The sequence below is a fragment of the Nematolebias whitei genome, chromosome 4, assembly GCF_014905685.2.
Source record: "Nematolebias whitei isolate Nwh7 chromosome 4, NemWhi1, whole genome shotgun sequence".
Classification (NCBI taxonomy): Eukaryota; Metazoa; Chordata; class Actinopteri; order Cyprinodontiformes; family Rivulidae; genus Nematolebias; species Nematolebias whitei.
This window is the reverse complement of record NC_056501.1, coordinates 25,445,093-25,463,477: the sequence shown is the minus strand read 5'-3', so window position 1 is coordinate 25,463,477 and position 18,385 is coordinate 25,445,093. Positions and strand designations below refer to the sequence as shown.

The window sequence follows — 18,385 nt, the reverse complement described above, 5'->3', positions numbered from 1 at the left end:
TGAGGAAGAAACCTTTAGCAGAACCAGGCTCAGGACACGCGGTCATCTGCTTCGACCGGCTGGGCTTGAAAGACTTCCTGTGGCGTTCTGTGGAGCACCTCGGTGGTCTCAGTCTACGACTGAAGGTGCTGCGGCTCCATGCAGGGGGTGTGATGTGCTGTTCAGGATCTGGAGCAATTTCCTCAGCATCCTCTGCTCAGTGTTGAATTTGGAGCTCAATAAGTCCACAAATGCATTCCTCATATTTATTAAGAACTTTGTAGGTATCTGAAATACATTTCTTCAAAGGAATAAACAACATCTGATATCAGTAATACACACTAGTTTAATTCTAATTTTCCAAAACAAAATTGAATAAAAATGCTTCCCATATATAATAGTATTTGAACTATCCAGTATAAAAGCATGTTTAGCAGTTTAATTAACTCATTAATTAATTTGTGCTCATCTGCTCACACAGACTCATGTTCGTGCTGCTGTTCAGCGTACTGTTTTTATATTAGTGCTTTTAGATTGTTTTTCTTAGTTCATATCTTAGATCTTATTACTGTTTTTCTTTTACATTTTATTGTTGGATGTAACTGGGACCCTGTGTACACAATTTCATTCCACCACATGTGGTGTAAATGACAATAAAGAAACTCTATGACTAACAAAAAAATAATTATGAATGTCTGAAACATTTTGGAAGGTAGGCGGCATACAATTTGATTATATGTTACAACAGCCTGCCAAACTTTCTTACAGGGGAAGTGAGGATGGTCCTGATAAATAATTGCTTGTCAGTAAACTGCACAATAGAACTAAATAGTTTGTAAAACATAAAAGTAGTAGCATGCACAAGTTAAAAAACACCAGTAATGCAATTTTAGGGTAGACTTTATTATTTTTTATTACAGCTCCTACATTTCAGAGGCACTCCATGAGGGTGCATAGCTGACCAAGGCACAGGGCCTTTGTGCATACATATACTTTTTTAATACAGTGGTTTCCAGACAGATATTCAATCCAGCTCTACATATGCAGTGCAAATGCTTGAAAACCTCAGCACTGTGACAGCATTCTTCAATTGTTCAAAGTTAATCATTGAACTAAAAAGTTGCAGCTGTAATGCACCTTGGCACAAACCGTATTTCTCCATCTTTTAAAAAAAACATATTTCATAAGGGCAGTGTGGTTTACAAGGGTTGCTTTGTTGTGTATGCAACGAGCAAAACACAAGCATATCACATAAAATCACTCAAGTATTTATTGGTTTTCAGATCATTTTTGGACACTAATATTTGTCATATTGCAGTTAGAGAACAAGGTAAAAGAAAACGACTAAACCCAGCATGCGACACTCAGCATCTTCATCTAGTAGTTCACACAGATCATGTACAAACCAGCAATATCTTCATTTTAATTGTCTTCAAATCAGCAACATTAACAATAACAGTACAGTAATACAACCCTTGAAATTCCAGCAGTTTTCCACCATTAGCATACAAAAATAGGTCAAATTGACACAAACGTATTTAAGGAACGTTAACGTTGGTCCACGTAACAAACTGAGTGCCCGTGTAGCTCCTCTTTCCTACACATCCATATATTTTGTGAGCTGACGGCATTGCATGCATGGAAAAAAAGACTAACTACAAATCCAGTGCACCCCAGCCTGAAATAAGGAACCAGAATTTGTGCAAAACATTTGTGGACGTTTTTTCTGGACTGAGGAGAAGTCAGCTGGACGTTGAAGGATCCTTCATCAGTAACAGCCATCTTTCCAGGATTCGTCAGAGATTTTAGCCATGCCCAAAGACCTGTCGTTCAAATCAAGGGGTTAGTCTGTGACCAGGTGACGGGCAGGATTTATCACATTGCATCCTTGCTCATTAATAATTTTTTTGAACACTCACCTTCTGGGAGGCTGTGAGAGTTTACTTCTTGTGGAGAGCGATGGAGCAGCCTGACCTCGACCCACTGAAGGCCTTCCTGCCCCAACCGAGCCCCTCCCAGGTCTGTAGGCCCCTCCATTGGCAGATCCCGTCGACTGGAGCCTGCGGCCCTCTCCTGTAGGCAGCACCTGGACGATGGGCAGACCTCTGGAGGACTGACGACCAGCTGACATGGAGCCCACCGGGGCGACAGCTTTAACCGGCGTCCGCAGAGAGAGGGGAGACTGGCCGTTTGTGCGCAGGCGACTGCAAACTGCACCTGGAGGTTCAGGAAAGACTGGCACTTAAACTGGACATCAGTCAACTGTGTATTGTTTTTAAAACAAGTTAAGAGAAAAGTAGCTCACTAACTGGGAGCTTTAATGGTAGAAAAGAGTTGTGGACGAGCTTTGGAAGGGCAGCAGAGGATTAGAACGTGATCACTTTAGGGTTAAGTTTCGGTCATGATAAAAATCTTTCTGGGGGATGTTTGGGAGATAAAAGTCAAGGCAAAAGGAGGACAGCATCCGAGATGCTTTGTGCAACTGTAAACAGTTGAGGGGTGGGTCATGCAGGATTTAAACGATGTAGTCGTGGCAAGAAATGTTTTAAATCTGTGCACACGATAGTTTTTTTGTATCTATTACTGCGAGAAAAAAAATCAGCAGTTTTTATACATAATCTATTTTTAAACTGAAATGTTATTATTATGAGAAAAACACGCATGATGATTATATTCAATTCAAAGTTGTGCTGTTTATTTTGTTGCCATATATGAAGCCTTTGGTAAGTACCAGTAAAGGTTTTGGCGCCAGCGGTGTGAATAGTTGCAGTGGCACCTGTTTCAACACTCAAAGAGCGATGGGCGCACGAGACGGTAAATAAGCAGATAAGAAAAAAAAAACACTTCCTACTAGGCTTTTTCAGATAAAACATTTAAATATTCTAATTTGTCACCAGCGAAGCCTTGTATTTTTCACAATTAAAAGATTGTAAACAAAATACTATTTTGTTAATCTTTATTAACATCATGATGAAATAAGTCAGAAATATGAAGCACTTGCACTCCTCTACAAAAATCACATTGTATCCACCTTATTCCTGGTGGCTCTACTGTAGAAATGATTATGGGAACAACTTCCTGTCAGACAGGAAGTAGCAGTAAGCATGGGTTAACCATGGTAGCGGAGCATGGGCCGCTGTTTATTTGTAAGTAATTTACATTCAGTTTAGCAGATAAAACACTGTTTTTGTTTTGTTTACATTTATTTAACAACCATAAAGTTTACTAAAATAGCCGTGCTGAGTTCAGGTACCTGTTGTGTTCACGGCTGCAGAACAACCAGACCAAACTCAATCAGTTGCTACAACAACAGAGTTTTGAACATAAACCTAAAAAAAACAGTTTTCCTGTAAAAAGAGGTATAGTTTCCATCACCTACCTACAGATGAGGAATTAAGAAGAAGGATGGAAGGAGAAACGTTTCAGCAAAAAAAAGAAACTGTCCAGATGACCTGACTGAAAATTGTTGGATTGTATACCTGAATTATTGAGCATGGACTTTGTTGGTTTTGAACCAGTTTGACATGACTGTCGATGAGGAAGAGGGCCGGCACAAGAGGAGGGAGCGTGCCAAAGACACCATCTTAGCACCAACATAACTGGTTTGTTCCATTTTTGAGTAAGCTGTTTGCGGAAAGAATCAGTTTTGTGGTGTGTGTTTCTCTGACTGATGAAGCCTTCTGGATGGAAGGTGAAACATTTCAGCACAAAAAAAAAAGAAATTGTCCTGATGACCTGACTGAAAAATGCTGGATTGTATACCTGGATTATTGAGCATGGAGTTTTTTGTTTTTTTTTTAATGAAGAAAAATGTGAAATTGAAGAGTGTAGGTGTTTTCTTTTCACTTTCTTGACAAATAGCCGACGGAGGAAAACCTGCATCCTACTTTGTGTCTGGACTAAAATAAACCACCGGAGAAGAGATGACGGATTCTCAGAAGGATTGAAAATGGTGACGAGAATATCAGGCATGATGTCAAGTATATGAAGGCACAGCGTTAAAGTATTTGTTCGTCTTCAGTATTATAATTTTCTCTGCAATCAACCCAAGCTCAGTGATGGAGCACTTTAAGGCTTTGGCTGGGCTCTATGTCTGCTTTAAGATAAATAAGATTGTACCTCTTTTAACAAAACACAACCGACATTATTACTGTATAGATATTAATACACCTCAGAGCTTTTCAGGTTGTTCTTCGCTTCCCCGTCAGAAGAACTGAGCCAACGAAGTAGCTAAATATGCTAAGCTGTAATCTGCGGCCACCTTTTAATAGGCAGCGGTATGATTATATTGTCCTGTTTGAGCTCTGACAGGTGGTGTTCCCACATATTTAAATTAAATCCGTAATGCTTGGAGAAACTACATTAACTCGTGCTGCTCGCATATAAACCGGTTCTTGTTCATGCCGGAAATCGTGCCCATAATTCACGCAAGGCAGCATGGGGGCTAAGAAAAGGGTGGATAGTTAACAAGTACGGTACCGGTAAACGATTATTTTCCAGTTGAGCTATGCAAGCTGTTACTGTAAAACTTTCTGCGGTAAACAAATAAAGTATGTATTTATAATACAGCAGAGTCCTTTGCATAATAATATAGATGGCTACAATATATGAAGCTCTCAGTTGCATTATTAGAGATCAAATATTTTATGTGCTAATCTATTGACTAAACCTCGCTGTCATGCAGAAACATGTTCAGATCTTTTGAAGCGGTCCCGTAGAAAACTCCTCAGGAATTAGTTGATGGTTTACAAATAATTAAAATGATTTCAGTTCTGAGACATACTGATGAGTTCTGCCGACTCGACGAACTAAAGGCCGGTCCAAACGCAGCCAACTCAGACTGCTGCTGTGTGAAAAAACAACACCTTGAAGTTTCATGGTGATTCACGCAAATACTACTCGTGTCTCTTTAAATTTTGTATTACATAATTATTTCCGGAGAATTCCACATTTTTTCTGCTAACACAAATAGTGCTGGGGACACTTGCAGCAGAAATATATTTTATAAAATTTATGAAACAACGTTAAGAAGAACTACAATTAAGTTTTTTTATCATTTTTACCACGTCAGTAAATCAACTTAGTCTTTGCCCTGCTCAAACGAACTGTTAGCGCATCAATCCATATTAAACTAGATTTCTTCAAACAGGTCGTTCAAAGAGCCATCTACAGCAGGTAGGATATTAACGGTTTACCACCTTTCTACAGAACCTCACGTGAAAATTTCTGAACTTTTTCTTGAAAACACAGGTGAAAGGATCGAGTGTCAGTCGGGGCTAAATGCAGAGAGCACGTTATGTGTGGTCTTATTGGGGAGAGGTGTTCAGGGTAGAAGGGTGGGGTTACCTGTGGAGGGGGAGTGAGGCAGGTGAGACATGCGGTTGCCAGAGCTCTGGAGGTTAGCCTCCATGCTGCGGCTGTTTCTGATAGCCTCCAAGGAGCGCAGGCTGGTGCGCGGGGCCAGATTAGGCATGCTGTGCCTCAACTCCTCTGGAACCACACACACACACACACCAAACAATGAATTGAACAAACAGGAAACAGATCCTCTCAGTGATTTTAAGACTTTAGATATTACTCTGTCAGGTCTACCTTCACTCTTGGCAAACTTGAGCAGCTCTGCACTGGGGCCCTGAAGAGACCGTCTGGGCGCTCTAGCGCGTGGCGCAGCGAGTCGGCTGCTGGATTCCTGACCGTGGTTGGAGGTGGAGGGGGACAGGCACCGAGGCGAGCCTAAAGGCGAAGGAGTGAAGCGATGTCGACGCTGAGGCGCGGCGCTGAGCTCGTCCTCTTCATCTTCCAGGCTGTACGTGTCAAACTCCTGGTCGCTGTAGGTGCCGCCCCGCCGCAGGGAGTGCAGCGATGTTGTGGAGCTGCGACGGGATGCAGAAGCAGAGCTGGAAGCACAATCCTGCCTCAAACCTGTCATAAATAAATAAAAAAAAAACAATAAAAAGCCCAGAAACTGCCTCTGCATAGAGCCATTTAAAACTCTTCCTCCACACAGATCGCTGCTTATCAAAAAATGTTTAAAGACAACAATGTGAGACATGAACTCACTCTCTTCTTGTAGGCGAGCCATGATCTGAACATCAGTGAGATCCTGGAGCTTGTAGCCCATAGAGATGGAGTCATCCGACGTGCTGAGCTCACTGTCTATGGACGACTGGGAGCTGAGGGCCGACTGCACGTTTGTGACACCTGAAATTAAACAGGGTACAAGCAAAATCTCACATAACCAAAGAAGAGGATTAGGGCCACAGTGCAATCATTTATTCCCCCCTTAATTATGAGAAAAAAGTCAGAATTCTGAGATTAAAGTCAGAATTTCAAAAAAAAAAATCTGAATTCTGGCTCTAATCTCAGAATTTATTTATTTATTTATTGTTTATTTGATAGGGACCGATACAAGAAACATAGATCAAAACAATCTAATGCCTGCGTCACAGTGTACAGTATATAGCCATAAGCTAATTTACACCACCCGTCCCTTGAATTCTGACTTTTTCTCAGAATTATGACTTTTTCTGAAATTCTAACTTTAATCTCAGAATTCTGTTTTTCTTCTCAGAATTTGGACTTTTTCCCTCAGAATTAAGAAAAAAATAATTGCACCGTGGCCCTAATCCTCTTCTGTACATAACTCTAGAAAAATATTGGCCACATTTTTTTCTCTTTTTTACAAGAGGCACTCTCCAACACTGACGTAAAAAGTCCCAAATCCTCATTGTTCAGTTAGTGATTGAAAAAAACAATACATTCCTCATGAACACGTCTTCACAGCTTTCTTCTATTTGTGCACATCCAAGGTGGAAGAATCAAACATGCACAGAACAAATAAATCACAGGGCAAACAGCTCAACAAACACACAGAAACTGGATGTGAAGATAAATTAATCTTCAATAATGAACCTCTTTAACACCGGACATTATTAATGATACGTGTTGTAAATAACATCATCAGTTCAGAATAATTAAGTTAACTGGAAACATACAACTCAGATTAAATAAGATTTCCTTTGTTTTAAATTGAAAGAATTGGAAGCAAAAAAAAAATCAGTCCAGTTATCACCATCAGCAGATGATGTCGAAACAGCTTTTAATTCTGAATTAAACCAGCAGATGAGATTTATGTAAACCATTAAAGTGTCATCAAAATAAAAGATTGTTGGGTTTGACTTTATTTTAACCAAAACTATGTTTAAACATTTTCAGTACGTGTTTGTTCATCTGCATTATCTTGAAAAGGGAGATGGGACTGGCACACAAATACAGTAGTCCCTCGCTACTTCGCGGTTCGACTATCGCTGACTCGCTCTTTCATGGTTTTTCAATTTAAGATTATACACGCAAAAATAAAATAAAATATGCACGACACATGATTGTCAACTTCAATATTACTCATGTGACTGAGACAGTACCGATACTGTACAGTGAAAAGTTAACGAAAAAATAAAATACATCGGACAGGCGTCGCCACGTTGTAGTTTTCTCTCAATAAGCCTACACTGTATCGTCACTCATAAGGACTACATTTCCAAGAATCCAACAATGCCCTGCCCAGAAACCTCGTTGCCTTTTGCTGAAATAGAGGGAAAGTTTGATTTGATTGGAAAAAGTTCAGCCCTTATTCATACAGTTACCCAGTGGATACAAAGAGCCGCAGGGAACCCACCGAGAACCGGAGCAGAACTGGAGCAGAACTGGACTTCCAGACCCATAGGCGAATCTGAGAGCTGCTAGCCGGCCCAGGAGGTCTTCTGACGCATGCCACCATAGGTCCGGCCTCTCTCTGGAGCCTCCCTGAACTTTTTTCATCTCGACCACTCGATCAGATCACTGGTCCTGCGCCGGCCACACGAAGGTCTGTCAGTTATGCACAGAACTGCAACCCCAGACTCATCGGTGAACACAAGAGCTGCTAGCCAGCCCATAAGGACCCCCGAGCGGGGACGCGCCGCCCATAGGACCGACACTCCCTCCAGAGCCCACCACCACCACCCTGAGCCAGAGAACCGACCAGAACCAGCAGGTAGGTCCACTGAAACGGAACGGAAGTCGGAGTGGACGAGAGCTGCTGCAGTTCTGCAGAGCTGGTGAGTATTTAGTGGCTACATATACAGTACTGTACATATGTTGTTAAAACGATGCAGGCTTAAGAGTTGAGAACATTGCAAGAGTGTGGGAAGGGTTTATAAAGCCTTAAAATATATATAAATACTAAAATAAATATAGCATCCCTACTTCACGGATTTTCACCTATTGCAGGGCGGGGGTCTGGAACGTAACCTCCACAATAAACGAGGGACTACTGTAGATTAAAACAAACAGAAAATGTTCAGTAAAAAAGAATCTGGGATGAAAAGGACAACAGCTAACATGCCAAGCATTTAAGTTTTTATTTTTTTAATTTCCCACAAAAACATAAGCCTATCTACTTTGTATACCGTACCAAAACAGACTGTTGATTAAAACAGTGATTTTAAGGTTTCTCTTCAACTTAAGCAACAAAATGAAGTACTGGTCTGACGAGGAACAACAGACTGGCTCCTTGATGTTATTTTATGGAACCGGTTAAAAAGCAGCACCGGTCGTGGTTTCCTACATGAACTGCTTTGATAAAAAATAAAAAAAAAACCTCGTCTGTGGCGCAGATGTGAACTGCTCCAAGCTTTGGGTTAGCAATTTCTCTCTGAGCTCCATTTGACTAGTTATCTGTGGCACCAGATCATAAAACAAACAGTCGATGGTCAAATGAAGACGTGTCTGGAAGTGTGTAGTGTGCATGAAAACAGTCAACTGGGTAAACATGCAAAAGTACAAGCAAGGTCCTGAAAAGTTACCAGCCTTAAAAACTTTAGTGGACACACACACACACACACACATGCACGCACACACACACGTGAACGGAGCAACTTCCTTTCAACATCAGTTGTTGTATGTTAATGTCACGCCGTACCTGAGCTGCCAAAGGTTAGTAGGGATTTGTTAGTTGATTTGTGGTACCCAGGAGAGATCTGGCCAGAGCTCACTGACCCCGCCTCTGACGTACTGTACACGTTCTTCCGCCGAGATGCTGCAAGGAAACAGGACGGGAGAGATCAAAGACCCAACATGAAGTCAGAGAGGCGGTTACTGCTAATACAGTCATGGAAGAGTTTGTCAAGCAGTTATACACATTGTAAAATGCTGTCAACTCAGGTACGCTTTTTTTTTTTTTAAAGACGTGCAGTTTCTTCTTGCCACCAAGTTCCTTCTTTTAGAGAGGAAAGCAGCAGCAGGAGGGAGGAAAGGTAATCCAATCAAGCATGTGACTATACGCAGTCACTCAGCCAAGGTGGGAACAGTTTTGTTGTTCAGGTTCTGCAACACGCAGGAAGCTGAAGCTGCAAGTCTGATAAATTATGAATAAGGCTTATTGGATCCGATGCAAACTTCTGTCCGCACAAAGACGTGAATGCTGCAGCTCAGGCTTTGTCATGCAACTCCAACAGATATCTGTGCACATGCACTGCAGAAGTGAGCAGTAAATAAGAATATGAGGGGACTAACTGTAGCTGTGCAGTGAATGGGTTAGATTTGGTGACAAAGGCAAGTCACGGATGTTAAGATGCATATTTTTTTTTCAATTTATATGAACGCTGAAGGAGAAGCTTGACATTTTGCTTGTTTACTAATAAACAAGGTGACTAAAAGGTGATTCAGCTCAACCGGGGGTCACCAACAACATGTGCTCAGGGCCAGAGTATTTCTGATAAGACTCTGAAAGGGGTCTGTTTTATAATAATAATAATAATAATAATAATAATAATAATAATAATCAGTGGTGGGCACAGCTAATCCAAAAGTTAACTTTGTCAACCACTAACTTGTTCTCTTGTTCTAAGACTCTCTGTAACGTGACAACGTTGTGAGTGAACACAGTTTAAAATAATTCATAAATCACAGGTTAAGCATTCATGTCCTGCTCAGAGGTGAGCTTTAAGACATTAATCTGGTCCACTGGAACCGAAGAGGTGGAGCAGAACTCTGCTGTGCAGAAGAAGAGTGATGCATTCAATGTGTGTCGGACGTCTCCCTCCCGTCATTTATTATAATGAATTAACCACAAAAGTTGCTGTGCGTCATCATCAATATTCTCTTGGTAATAAATTTGTTTATAGTAAAGATGTGTGAAATGTGTGAGAGAGTCACATCCCAGAGACAGTGTAAACGCTACAAAGCATGCTGGGTAGGAATTATATGTGCAATGTTTCTGACTGTTTCTGAGTGTGAAAATGGGGTTTTCATGTTACTTTCCTGTTCTGCTTTGGTTTGACATTCATGTCAAAGTTTCTGTTATTGGCTGTAAAGTGACACCATGAGTCACAGACTGTTTGTAGTAGATATAAGGAGGAAAAGTGGTGCTTAGCTCCCTGTAAATCACCATTCTCCTGTATGATTTTGGTGCGGAGAACTGTCTTAAAAAAGAAATTAGCGGACTTGAATTTACCAGATTTAAATTTAGCAGGAGCTTATTCCTTTAAGGTTTTCAAAGTCAGAGAAAATGTTAATCCGCTACATGGAAAGTTAGCTGGCTATTAGCTGAACTGTGCCCCCCACTGATGATAATAATAATGGTGGTGATGATGATGATGTTTGCAGTCTAACAAATGTCAAGCCTGTAGATAAAAGTTTAGTGTTACATGAAAATGTAATTTCTCTCACTATTCAAACCTGCACATTTCAGCTCTAGGCTTTATACGCAGCATTTGCTGTTAATCAGCACAGGGAGCCATTTTTTTAATTGACTTTTGAAAGCTGCATTTTTTTGTTCCAACTGTAAGTCCTGTCAGTATTTATTTTAAAATGAAACGTGCGAGTTATTTTGTCTGAGTCAGTGTGCACTAAAAGCTCAAAATAAATGTTCAAAAGTACTACAAACATGAAAGTTTCAAACAAATTAATAAAACGTGTCTGTGAGTTTGTGTTGGGACATCATAAAATAAATTCTATTTAAAACACAGAATAACGTTCAGTCTGCACGTTTTTCCTTCAAAGAATCGATGGGACACAAACGGCCTTCAGAGGAAGGTGGAGGTTCTGCATCACACTGACATAAAGGGTCCGTCAGACAGGTGGACTCAGTTTAGTCCTCATAAATTGGACAATTAAACATTACAAAATTAAATAAACTGGACTTTTTGTTATTGCTGATGTTTTTGAGTTGCGTCAAAATAAGGAAGACCCTGGCACACTGTTAAATCCTGCTCACATTGTTGTCCATCCTTCAGTAAAGTGAGGGTGGGTGCCACAGCTCCACACCATCCCTCACAACCCCCACCACCCTGTAGGGCCATTAGTTGGTGATCACTGATCAAAATAAAAAAACTGATGCACGTGTTAAACGCCTACTTTGATCCAAACGATTGATCAGCGTCCGACAAGCGATTTCAGTCTCCGGGCTGCGATGATCGAGAACCTGCCGACACCACTTCAACGGAGAGTCCGGACCTGAATCTGCTGCTTGCTTTTTAGGAGAAACGTACAACCTGAGGGGCAAACACAGGAGGAAAAGTTCAAACACGAGGAGAAGAAGAAGAATTAAGAACGGTGGCAGCTGAGTCTGCTTATTATTCCTCTGAGAAACGTTAGTAAGTGCACAGTTATAACAACAAGGATCGGATTAGAGTAAGGCGCGCACTTCATCATTTTTAGCAGAGCAGATAACATTAAGCATGACTGGACAGAAAACGAACACAAAGGTGTTCAGGTGAGAGGCGACATCAAATGAACGAACAGGTTGATTTGATGGTTGCTTCAATCAGAGCGAAACAATTGCTTCAAGCACGCGGTGGTTTCCTTTGAATCTTTTCTGCCTCATTCATTCCCACAGAACAAACAAAAAACTGGTTCAAGTCTTCGTATGCTACTCTCGCAGGAAGGTAGACAAATCAATAAAGCACATTTAAAATTTAAGAACGGTCTCATTTTGTTTGGATTTATGTTTTTATTTTCACATTAAATGCTGAAGAAAAGTGCTGAGAACATTTCTACCGCGGTAGATGTTAGCCGCTTTGTCTGGGTGATCCTTTTGTGGGCCGATGTCGCCCCGGTGCCAGCAAAACACCCGTGAAGTCAGCTTTGAGCTGCCAATCACCCGTTCTGAGTTGTGTGTACACAACAGACCCGGACCGACTGGTTCTGGACCAATCAGCTTCAAATCATCTTCCCATTTAGGCAAACACAAAAGCTCCGGTTTCCCAGCGGATGAGCAACAATCCAAAGAGCAATATTCAGGTCACACACCCATGCCAGTGAGTGTGTGCGTGTGTGTGAGGGGGGCAGGAGCCACTTGTCTTACACAACCGTATGTTTGATGTAAGACAAAGACAGTCGGGTTCGGTCCACTCACAATGTTTGGTCTCTGAGTGTCAAACAAGACAAGCCGTGCTGAGCAGGTCTGTGGATAATCTGCTGGTATTATTCTGACCATAACAATGTCACCTGCTGATGGAGACGAGTGTTAAAGCAACCAAGTCAGAGGTAAATGAAATTTACCTTTAAGATAAATAAATGATCAAACTAAAGGCCTAGCGATCTTTGGTGGAACGCATATTGTCTGTCGCCTTTTAGCAGGAAGTGAGAGTTGTTTTAGGACAGATGGCCAGCAGCTCCTCACAGAAACAGCCTGAGGACACCTGGGCAAAATGGTTTGGAAAAAAGATTTGTAAGCTCAGTTTTCAAGCTCAAAGCTCATTTTTTGCACGTGTAAAGTCAGTTTCTGGGAAATCCACAGCAGGCTGGCTTGAAACACATCAAGGAGGGCTATTTATAAGACAGATCTGGGCTGGCAGGCCTCAGAATGGAGAAGGTTTTAGGATGCAAGATGAAACGGAGGCCGAGATGGGCAGAGGAAGGGCAGCCGAGCTGGGAGCAGAAAGTTCCAGTTCGACTCCCAGCCATTCCTACATGTCGTGGTGTCAGTAGCTGCCCACTGCTCCACCTGGGTGTATCCTGTGTGTGCAGAGAACTAACTCATCATTGTATGGGAACATAAAAAAACAACATATAGCTCTTATACTTAAACATTTCTCCCTAAAAGAAACTGTCCAGATGACCTGATTTAACCTTTTTTGTATTTATTTATCTGGATGATTGAACTTACAAACCTTTTTCTTATAAAATAGCATTCTTCATCATTTCATGCCAGCTGTAAAATGTGTTGAGGATCCTTCTCAGCTACAGCATCAATTTATAACCTAAGCCTGGGACTATCCCACCCGAAATTCGGGCTGGGTCGGTCTTGGGCTTTTGATGTGGTTTTAAAACGGGAGAACTCACTCTACAAAGCCAGCACAGTGAAACCTGTTGATGTGTGTCAGGTCAGGTGCACGCTCAGGTCCGACTTGAAAGAGGTAAAAAAAAGTCTTAAGCTTCAGATAGACAACAGGATCATCAGCCATGTGTGTTTGCTGACCGGCAGGTTGAAAGCGGTAAAAAAGAAAAGTTCATTAAAGCTTCAGATGGATCACCGGATCATCGGCCGCATGCATCCGCTGACCAGCCAGTTGAAAGAGGTTAAAAAAAAAAAAGTTCATTAAAGCTTCAGATGGATCACTGGATCATCGGCCGCGTGCATCCGCTGACCGGCCAGTTGAAAGAGGTAAAAAAAAAAAAAGAAGTTCAGTAAAGCTTCAGATGGATCACCGGATCATCGGTCGTGCGCGTCCCGCTCCACACCCTGCTGTTATATGCGGTGAAGGAAGTTGCAGCGCCTGAAGCTACAAAAGCAGAAGCGAGCAGCGCGTTCAATTAAAATAACCTTGTTCTATATTTTCCCAAATAATTTTGTTATAAAAATATTTGTGTTCATCTTTAGAGTTGATTCTTTAGGCTATTCATTTTTGTCTGTTAATATCCATTTGGTGACGTGTTAATAAACAAGAAATCTTTTATCTTCATTTCTTTGAAATGTGTTTTTAAGCTATCATATCAAACTGATTTGCTTACAAAAGCAGTAAAAGCTTAATTAATTATATATTTTTTCCGGGTTCAGGCCTGTAATTACAGACAAACTGGTCGGGTTGCGTCAGGCTTGGAAAAAATGGCTACAGGCTGAGGCCGGGTCAGATTCTTTAGGTCCGAATGCAGCTACTCTCAGCTACGACCACGTCTGATTTTAGCTCAACATCTGACTTATAGCCATTTTTGTGTTTTGTCACATCAGCTGGCTGTGGTGGCCAATTTGAGAGGAACTGACTCCAAAAGCTCATCAGCTGTCAATATGAACTCAGTTACATCATCAACACTTGTCCAGCGGTTCATGAGGCGTTTCACAGAAACTGTGGACCAATGAACACTCAACAAGGGATACCTTCATGTTCCCGTTGAACGGTTTTAAAGCCCACATGTAGAATCTAAAATGCTTGAGCCAAGATATAAAAAAAAAGATTAGTGATGGGTCTTTCAGAATAGGAACAATAGAGTGTGATCACTTCCTGACGTCAGGTCGTTTCCACTCAAACAGCTCCACAGCTCTTCCGTGTGTGACAAACGTTTCTGATGAGCACAGAGACGGTCCAGCATACTCCATCCGAAGCAGCGAAATCGCCTCTGATTGACGTAGTTGTTCGATGAAAATTGAGTCATTTTGCACTCAGAGCAGCTTCACAGCCTCTTCTCTACAAAGTGCGTGATCGGACTGAAGTTTGTGGATGAGCTCGTCAATGTGGAAATGTATTCGGACACTCATCTGTACGTCTAAACTAAATTCAATGGTCAAAACTCCTGGCTGGAGATGGTGCAGATAATGTGCATGGAGCCCTGTCAGCTGAGAAGTGCGGCGCTTTCTTCAGGATAGATTTGTGGCTAAAAGGCGGATGCAGGGACGGAGTGGTGACCCTGGTGGGAAGAAACCCACGCGGTGACGTATACTGCAGCGGGAGGGGATTCCCAGCAGCTCTGCGTCTTATGAAAGGTGTGCCCGCAACCACGTGACCGCGAGTCGACTGTTCGGCTCCGGATGGAGAACGTCTTCACACTCTTTACCTCCAGACGAGCACATCCATAAACTTTCATAAGGATCCAACTTTAATTTCCACGAAACTCCCTGCTCGACATCTTGATACTAATTTCATAGTCGAGTTTTTCCTGTCTCACTTCTTTTTGCCAGGCCGTTACTTTTCTGCACCTTAAAGTTTACGAACTAGCTGAACTAGCATTCTGCAGGTGAAGTAATAAACACGCAGTCCGTGAAGGATTGAAAGCATCTCACCCGTGAATGTGTCACGCCAGAGTTTTAAACTAAAATCATTTTATTTTGAGAAATAGTTGTCAGCTACCACACCAAATTTTAGCTCAGTGTCTGTAAACCTGACCGAGTTAAAGCCATTAAAGATGATTATCTGCAGCGTCCATCTTGAATTGGGTTTACTCCTTAAATTATTCCGTTTGATTAAAATCCCCTCAGGGATTTGTGACATGTTTTGCTAAAGGTACAGTCAAATGAACACACGGACAAAAACATTATCGCTCTTAATGCACAATAAAAACACACGTGTGAGAAAAAAAAAAAAAAGACCTACAAATGTAGACAAGTCTATCCTGAACTGTCCAGATAAGATTACAAAACCGTCTTTCTCATGTGAACATAAAATTTGTCTGCTCTTCTTACGTGTTTCTTTTTTAAACGAGAGAAACCGCACACCTAAAAATACCAAACCAGAACAAAACAGAGCCTTTATTTGCTGCCAGAGTTTCGATCCCCGCAGCAGTTTTCAGATCACATGCTGTGCGATCCGACACAAAGCAGTTTAGCCCAGCATCCAGCCCGGATCAGATTAGGGTGCTGTTGGGATTTAGCCCGTGTTCCGACCATGACAACACCACAAAGCACGGACGCTACGGCTAATAATGTGAAAATCAAAATAAGCTGCTGCAAAAACAACATCCAGTGGTTCCCAACTCTAGTCCCTGAGGAACACCACCTTGCATGTTTTAGTTGTTTCTCTGCTCCAACACCCGATTCAGTGATTTAATTACTTCATCAGGGTTTGAGGAGCCTGTTAATCATTCATTCAAATCAGGTGTGTCAAATCAGAGGGAAAAAAACATGCAGGATGGTGTTCCTCAAGGATCTGGGTTGGGAACCCCTGGATTAGACAGTGACATATGAGGGATTAGTAGCGACAGACTTTTAGTGATGTTTTTTTGTTTGCTTATTGGTAATTATTTATGTTTTACCTCCGTGTGTGCTTGAGTCAGTTACCATAATATTTCATGAACCACTGAATAAGTTTCAATCAAACTTAAATAAATAATCACTGAATGCACACCAACCACTGAAAACCCTTTAGTTAATTCAATTCAAGATGGCTGCTCCGCTAACTGACATTAAGAATCGCAAAAATGTCAACAACTCGAATTTTACAAATACTGAGCAACAGTTTGGTGTGGTAGTAGCCGAGAATGATCCCCAGCACATGTTTTGAGTGCTAGCAGACTGCAAGATTTTTTACAACATTGCACGTTTAACGTTATTTCCAAGGTTGGACCATAAGGGCATAAATGATTTTAAAGCTCTGGCATGAAAGGTGGTGGGCGACATACATCCCTTTAAGGAACACAAGGTTTTTAATTGACTTTAAAATGTTTATTTCCTATTTTATCTTTGTACGTTTTCTTCAGCTTCACTTGGTAATTTCAGGGAAGAGACACCTGCGTCACATGACGTGGAAAAAAGAGCTGAAGGCTTCTTTTAAATTCAAATGGCACACAGTCACTGCCCTGTGGGCGACTTGCACACTTTAAAATCAAGAGTTCAACAGAAAAGGCACGGCTGACTCATCTAGCTAAAGGGGCTGTAGAGACAAACAACATCGGAAGACATTTTTAAAGTGTCGTTTCTCCCTGCGAGCTGCGTTGTCTGAACACAGCTTGTTCAGGCGGTAACTCTTCTGAGTAAACATCACGTTTCAGACATCTGGTGTACGGTGTGGCTCTCAACGCAGAGTCTGAGATCAGAAACAGCCGGTGCAGAACAGAAAACCTACCAACTGTCCTCGTCTTCTACTTCTGCACACCCGTCCTGCAAATCTAGGACGTCCACCTCATCCAGCGCGGTGTGGTCCACCCCCGAGTCGCTGTCCGCAAGCGTCTCTGACTCGCAACTTCCCTGAGATGGGCTCTCCGGCGTCTCGGCCTGCTCCGCTCCGTTCCTACAAGTCAGAGACAGAAAGTCCCCGCACAATGGACCCAGATCCTCGTCCTCTTCCTCCAGGTGGTTGGCCACAGCGGAAGGGGACATCTCCTCACTGCTGCTGCCTTCCTGAGGAGGCGAGAGCTTGGAGCCCATGCTGCTCAGCTCAGCGCTGTGGTCCAACCTGAGCTGCAGCCTCTGGTTGATGTTGACACCCTCATTGATGGCTCCTTTGGGGATGACGGTCTTCACCCCCCTGCTGCGCAGCGTCTCGTTCTGGATCTCCAACCTGCGGACGAGCTCCTGCAGCTTTCGGACCTCCTCCAGCTCCACCGCTGCCGTCTCCTCCATCTCTGTGCACCCTGGACCAGAGCTCTCAGTGTGGCCGGTGGACCTGTCAGGGCGAGGGACCACATTGGCACTGTCCGGGACCACCATGCTGCAACTCTGTAGGGGAGGAAAAACACCAATTATTGACTTGATCACAGTACAGAGCATGGCTAAAACATGCAAAAGACTTCAGATGCACAAAGAAAGGTCCAACTGAATGTAATGTTAAATGGGCACATCTGTACTCAAGTTTAATTACATGCAGTTTTTATTAGAAGGCACGTTAGATGGAAATTACTCAACTGAGGCGTGAACGCAACAGTGCAGTAGCCTGCAGCTGACAAGTGTCTTACCTCGTTATTACAGACTTATGTCGACGTACACGCATTTATTAACCTGCAGCAAGCACGCTATTCTGTTCTCTGTCTCATCTAATTTAGTGTTAGCTAGTGATGCTATGAGCAAAACAACCGTACCGGTGACTGAGCCGTGTTGTCCCCACTGAGCTCCCGACTACCCCGGCCACTCAGAGCTCAAACTCCCCGGAGCAGCAGCAGCGAACGCAGCATGAATGGAAACGTCTCACAAAATAAAACACCGAAGCAGCTACTCCATCTTCTCTCTCATTGCTAATGAGCGCATCACCAGTAACGCTCTCACCACGTCGCGCTGCTAACTAGCTTCATGGTGGAGTCTGGTTAGCTGAACATACACAGAAAAGCGTTTGGACCTCCCTCCATGGGGGTTTCCTGGTGTTTGGCGCCACCCAGTGGACACACGGCGCACTGCGACAACATTGCTGTAATTAATAACTGTGACCGCTGGGTGTCGCTGTTTACACCCGTACACTGCTACGTGTAGAACAAAAACATGTCGCCTCAAAGTTTTTTTTAAACT

The 18,385-nt window shown here is 42.5% G+C and overlaps 1 protein-coding gene across 1 annotated transcript; it reads right to left on the bottom strand.

The window, feature by feature from the left end:
• Positions 1-1,738: 1,738 nt before the first annotated feature.
• Positions 1,739-18,096, bottom strand: zgc:66447 (SLAIN motif-containing protein-like). Its single transcript, XM_037675905.1, has 9 exons — positions 17,965-18,096; positions 17,013-17,605; positions 11,374-11,510; positions 8,939-9,055; positions 6,040-6,180; positions 5,572-5,901; positions 5,326-5,469; positions 1,899-2,196; positions 1,739-1,802 (listed from the first exon to the last, which is right to left on the bottom strand). The coding sequence occupies exons 2-9, from the start codon at positions 17,594-17,596 to the stop codon at positions 1,748-1,750; spliced, it is 1,806 nt and encodes a 601-aa protein (XP_037531833.1). The 5' UTR covers positions 17,597-17,605; positions 17,965-18,096; the 3' UTR covers positions 1,739-1,747.
• Between the last annotated feature and the right edge of the window lie 289 nt (positions 18,097-18,385).

Bases quoted from the DNA above. Each gene is read 5' to 3' on its own strand.
- zgc:66447 (XM_037675905.1), bottom strand. From the start codon at position 17,596: ATGGTGGTCCCGGACAGTGCCAATGTGGTCCCTCGCCCTGACAGGTCC. The intron at 11,511-17,012 runs GTAGGTTTTCTG...TTTGCCCCTCAG, and splicing joins GTAGAAGACGAGGACAGTTG to GTTGTACGTTTCTCCTAAAA. The intron at 1,803-1,898 runs GTGAGTGTTCAA...TTTGAACGACAG, and splicing joins CTCTCACAGCCTCCCAGAAG to GTCTTTGGGCATGGCTAAAA.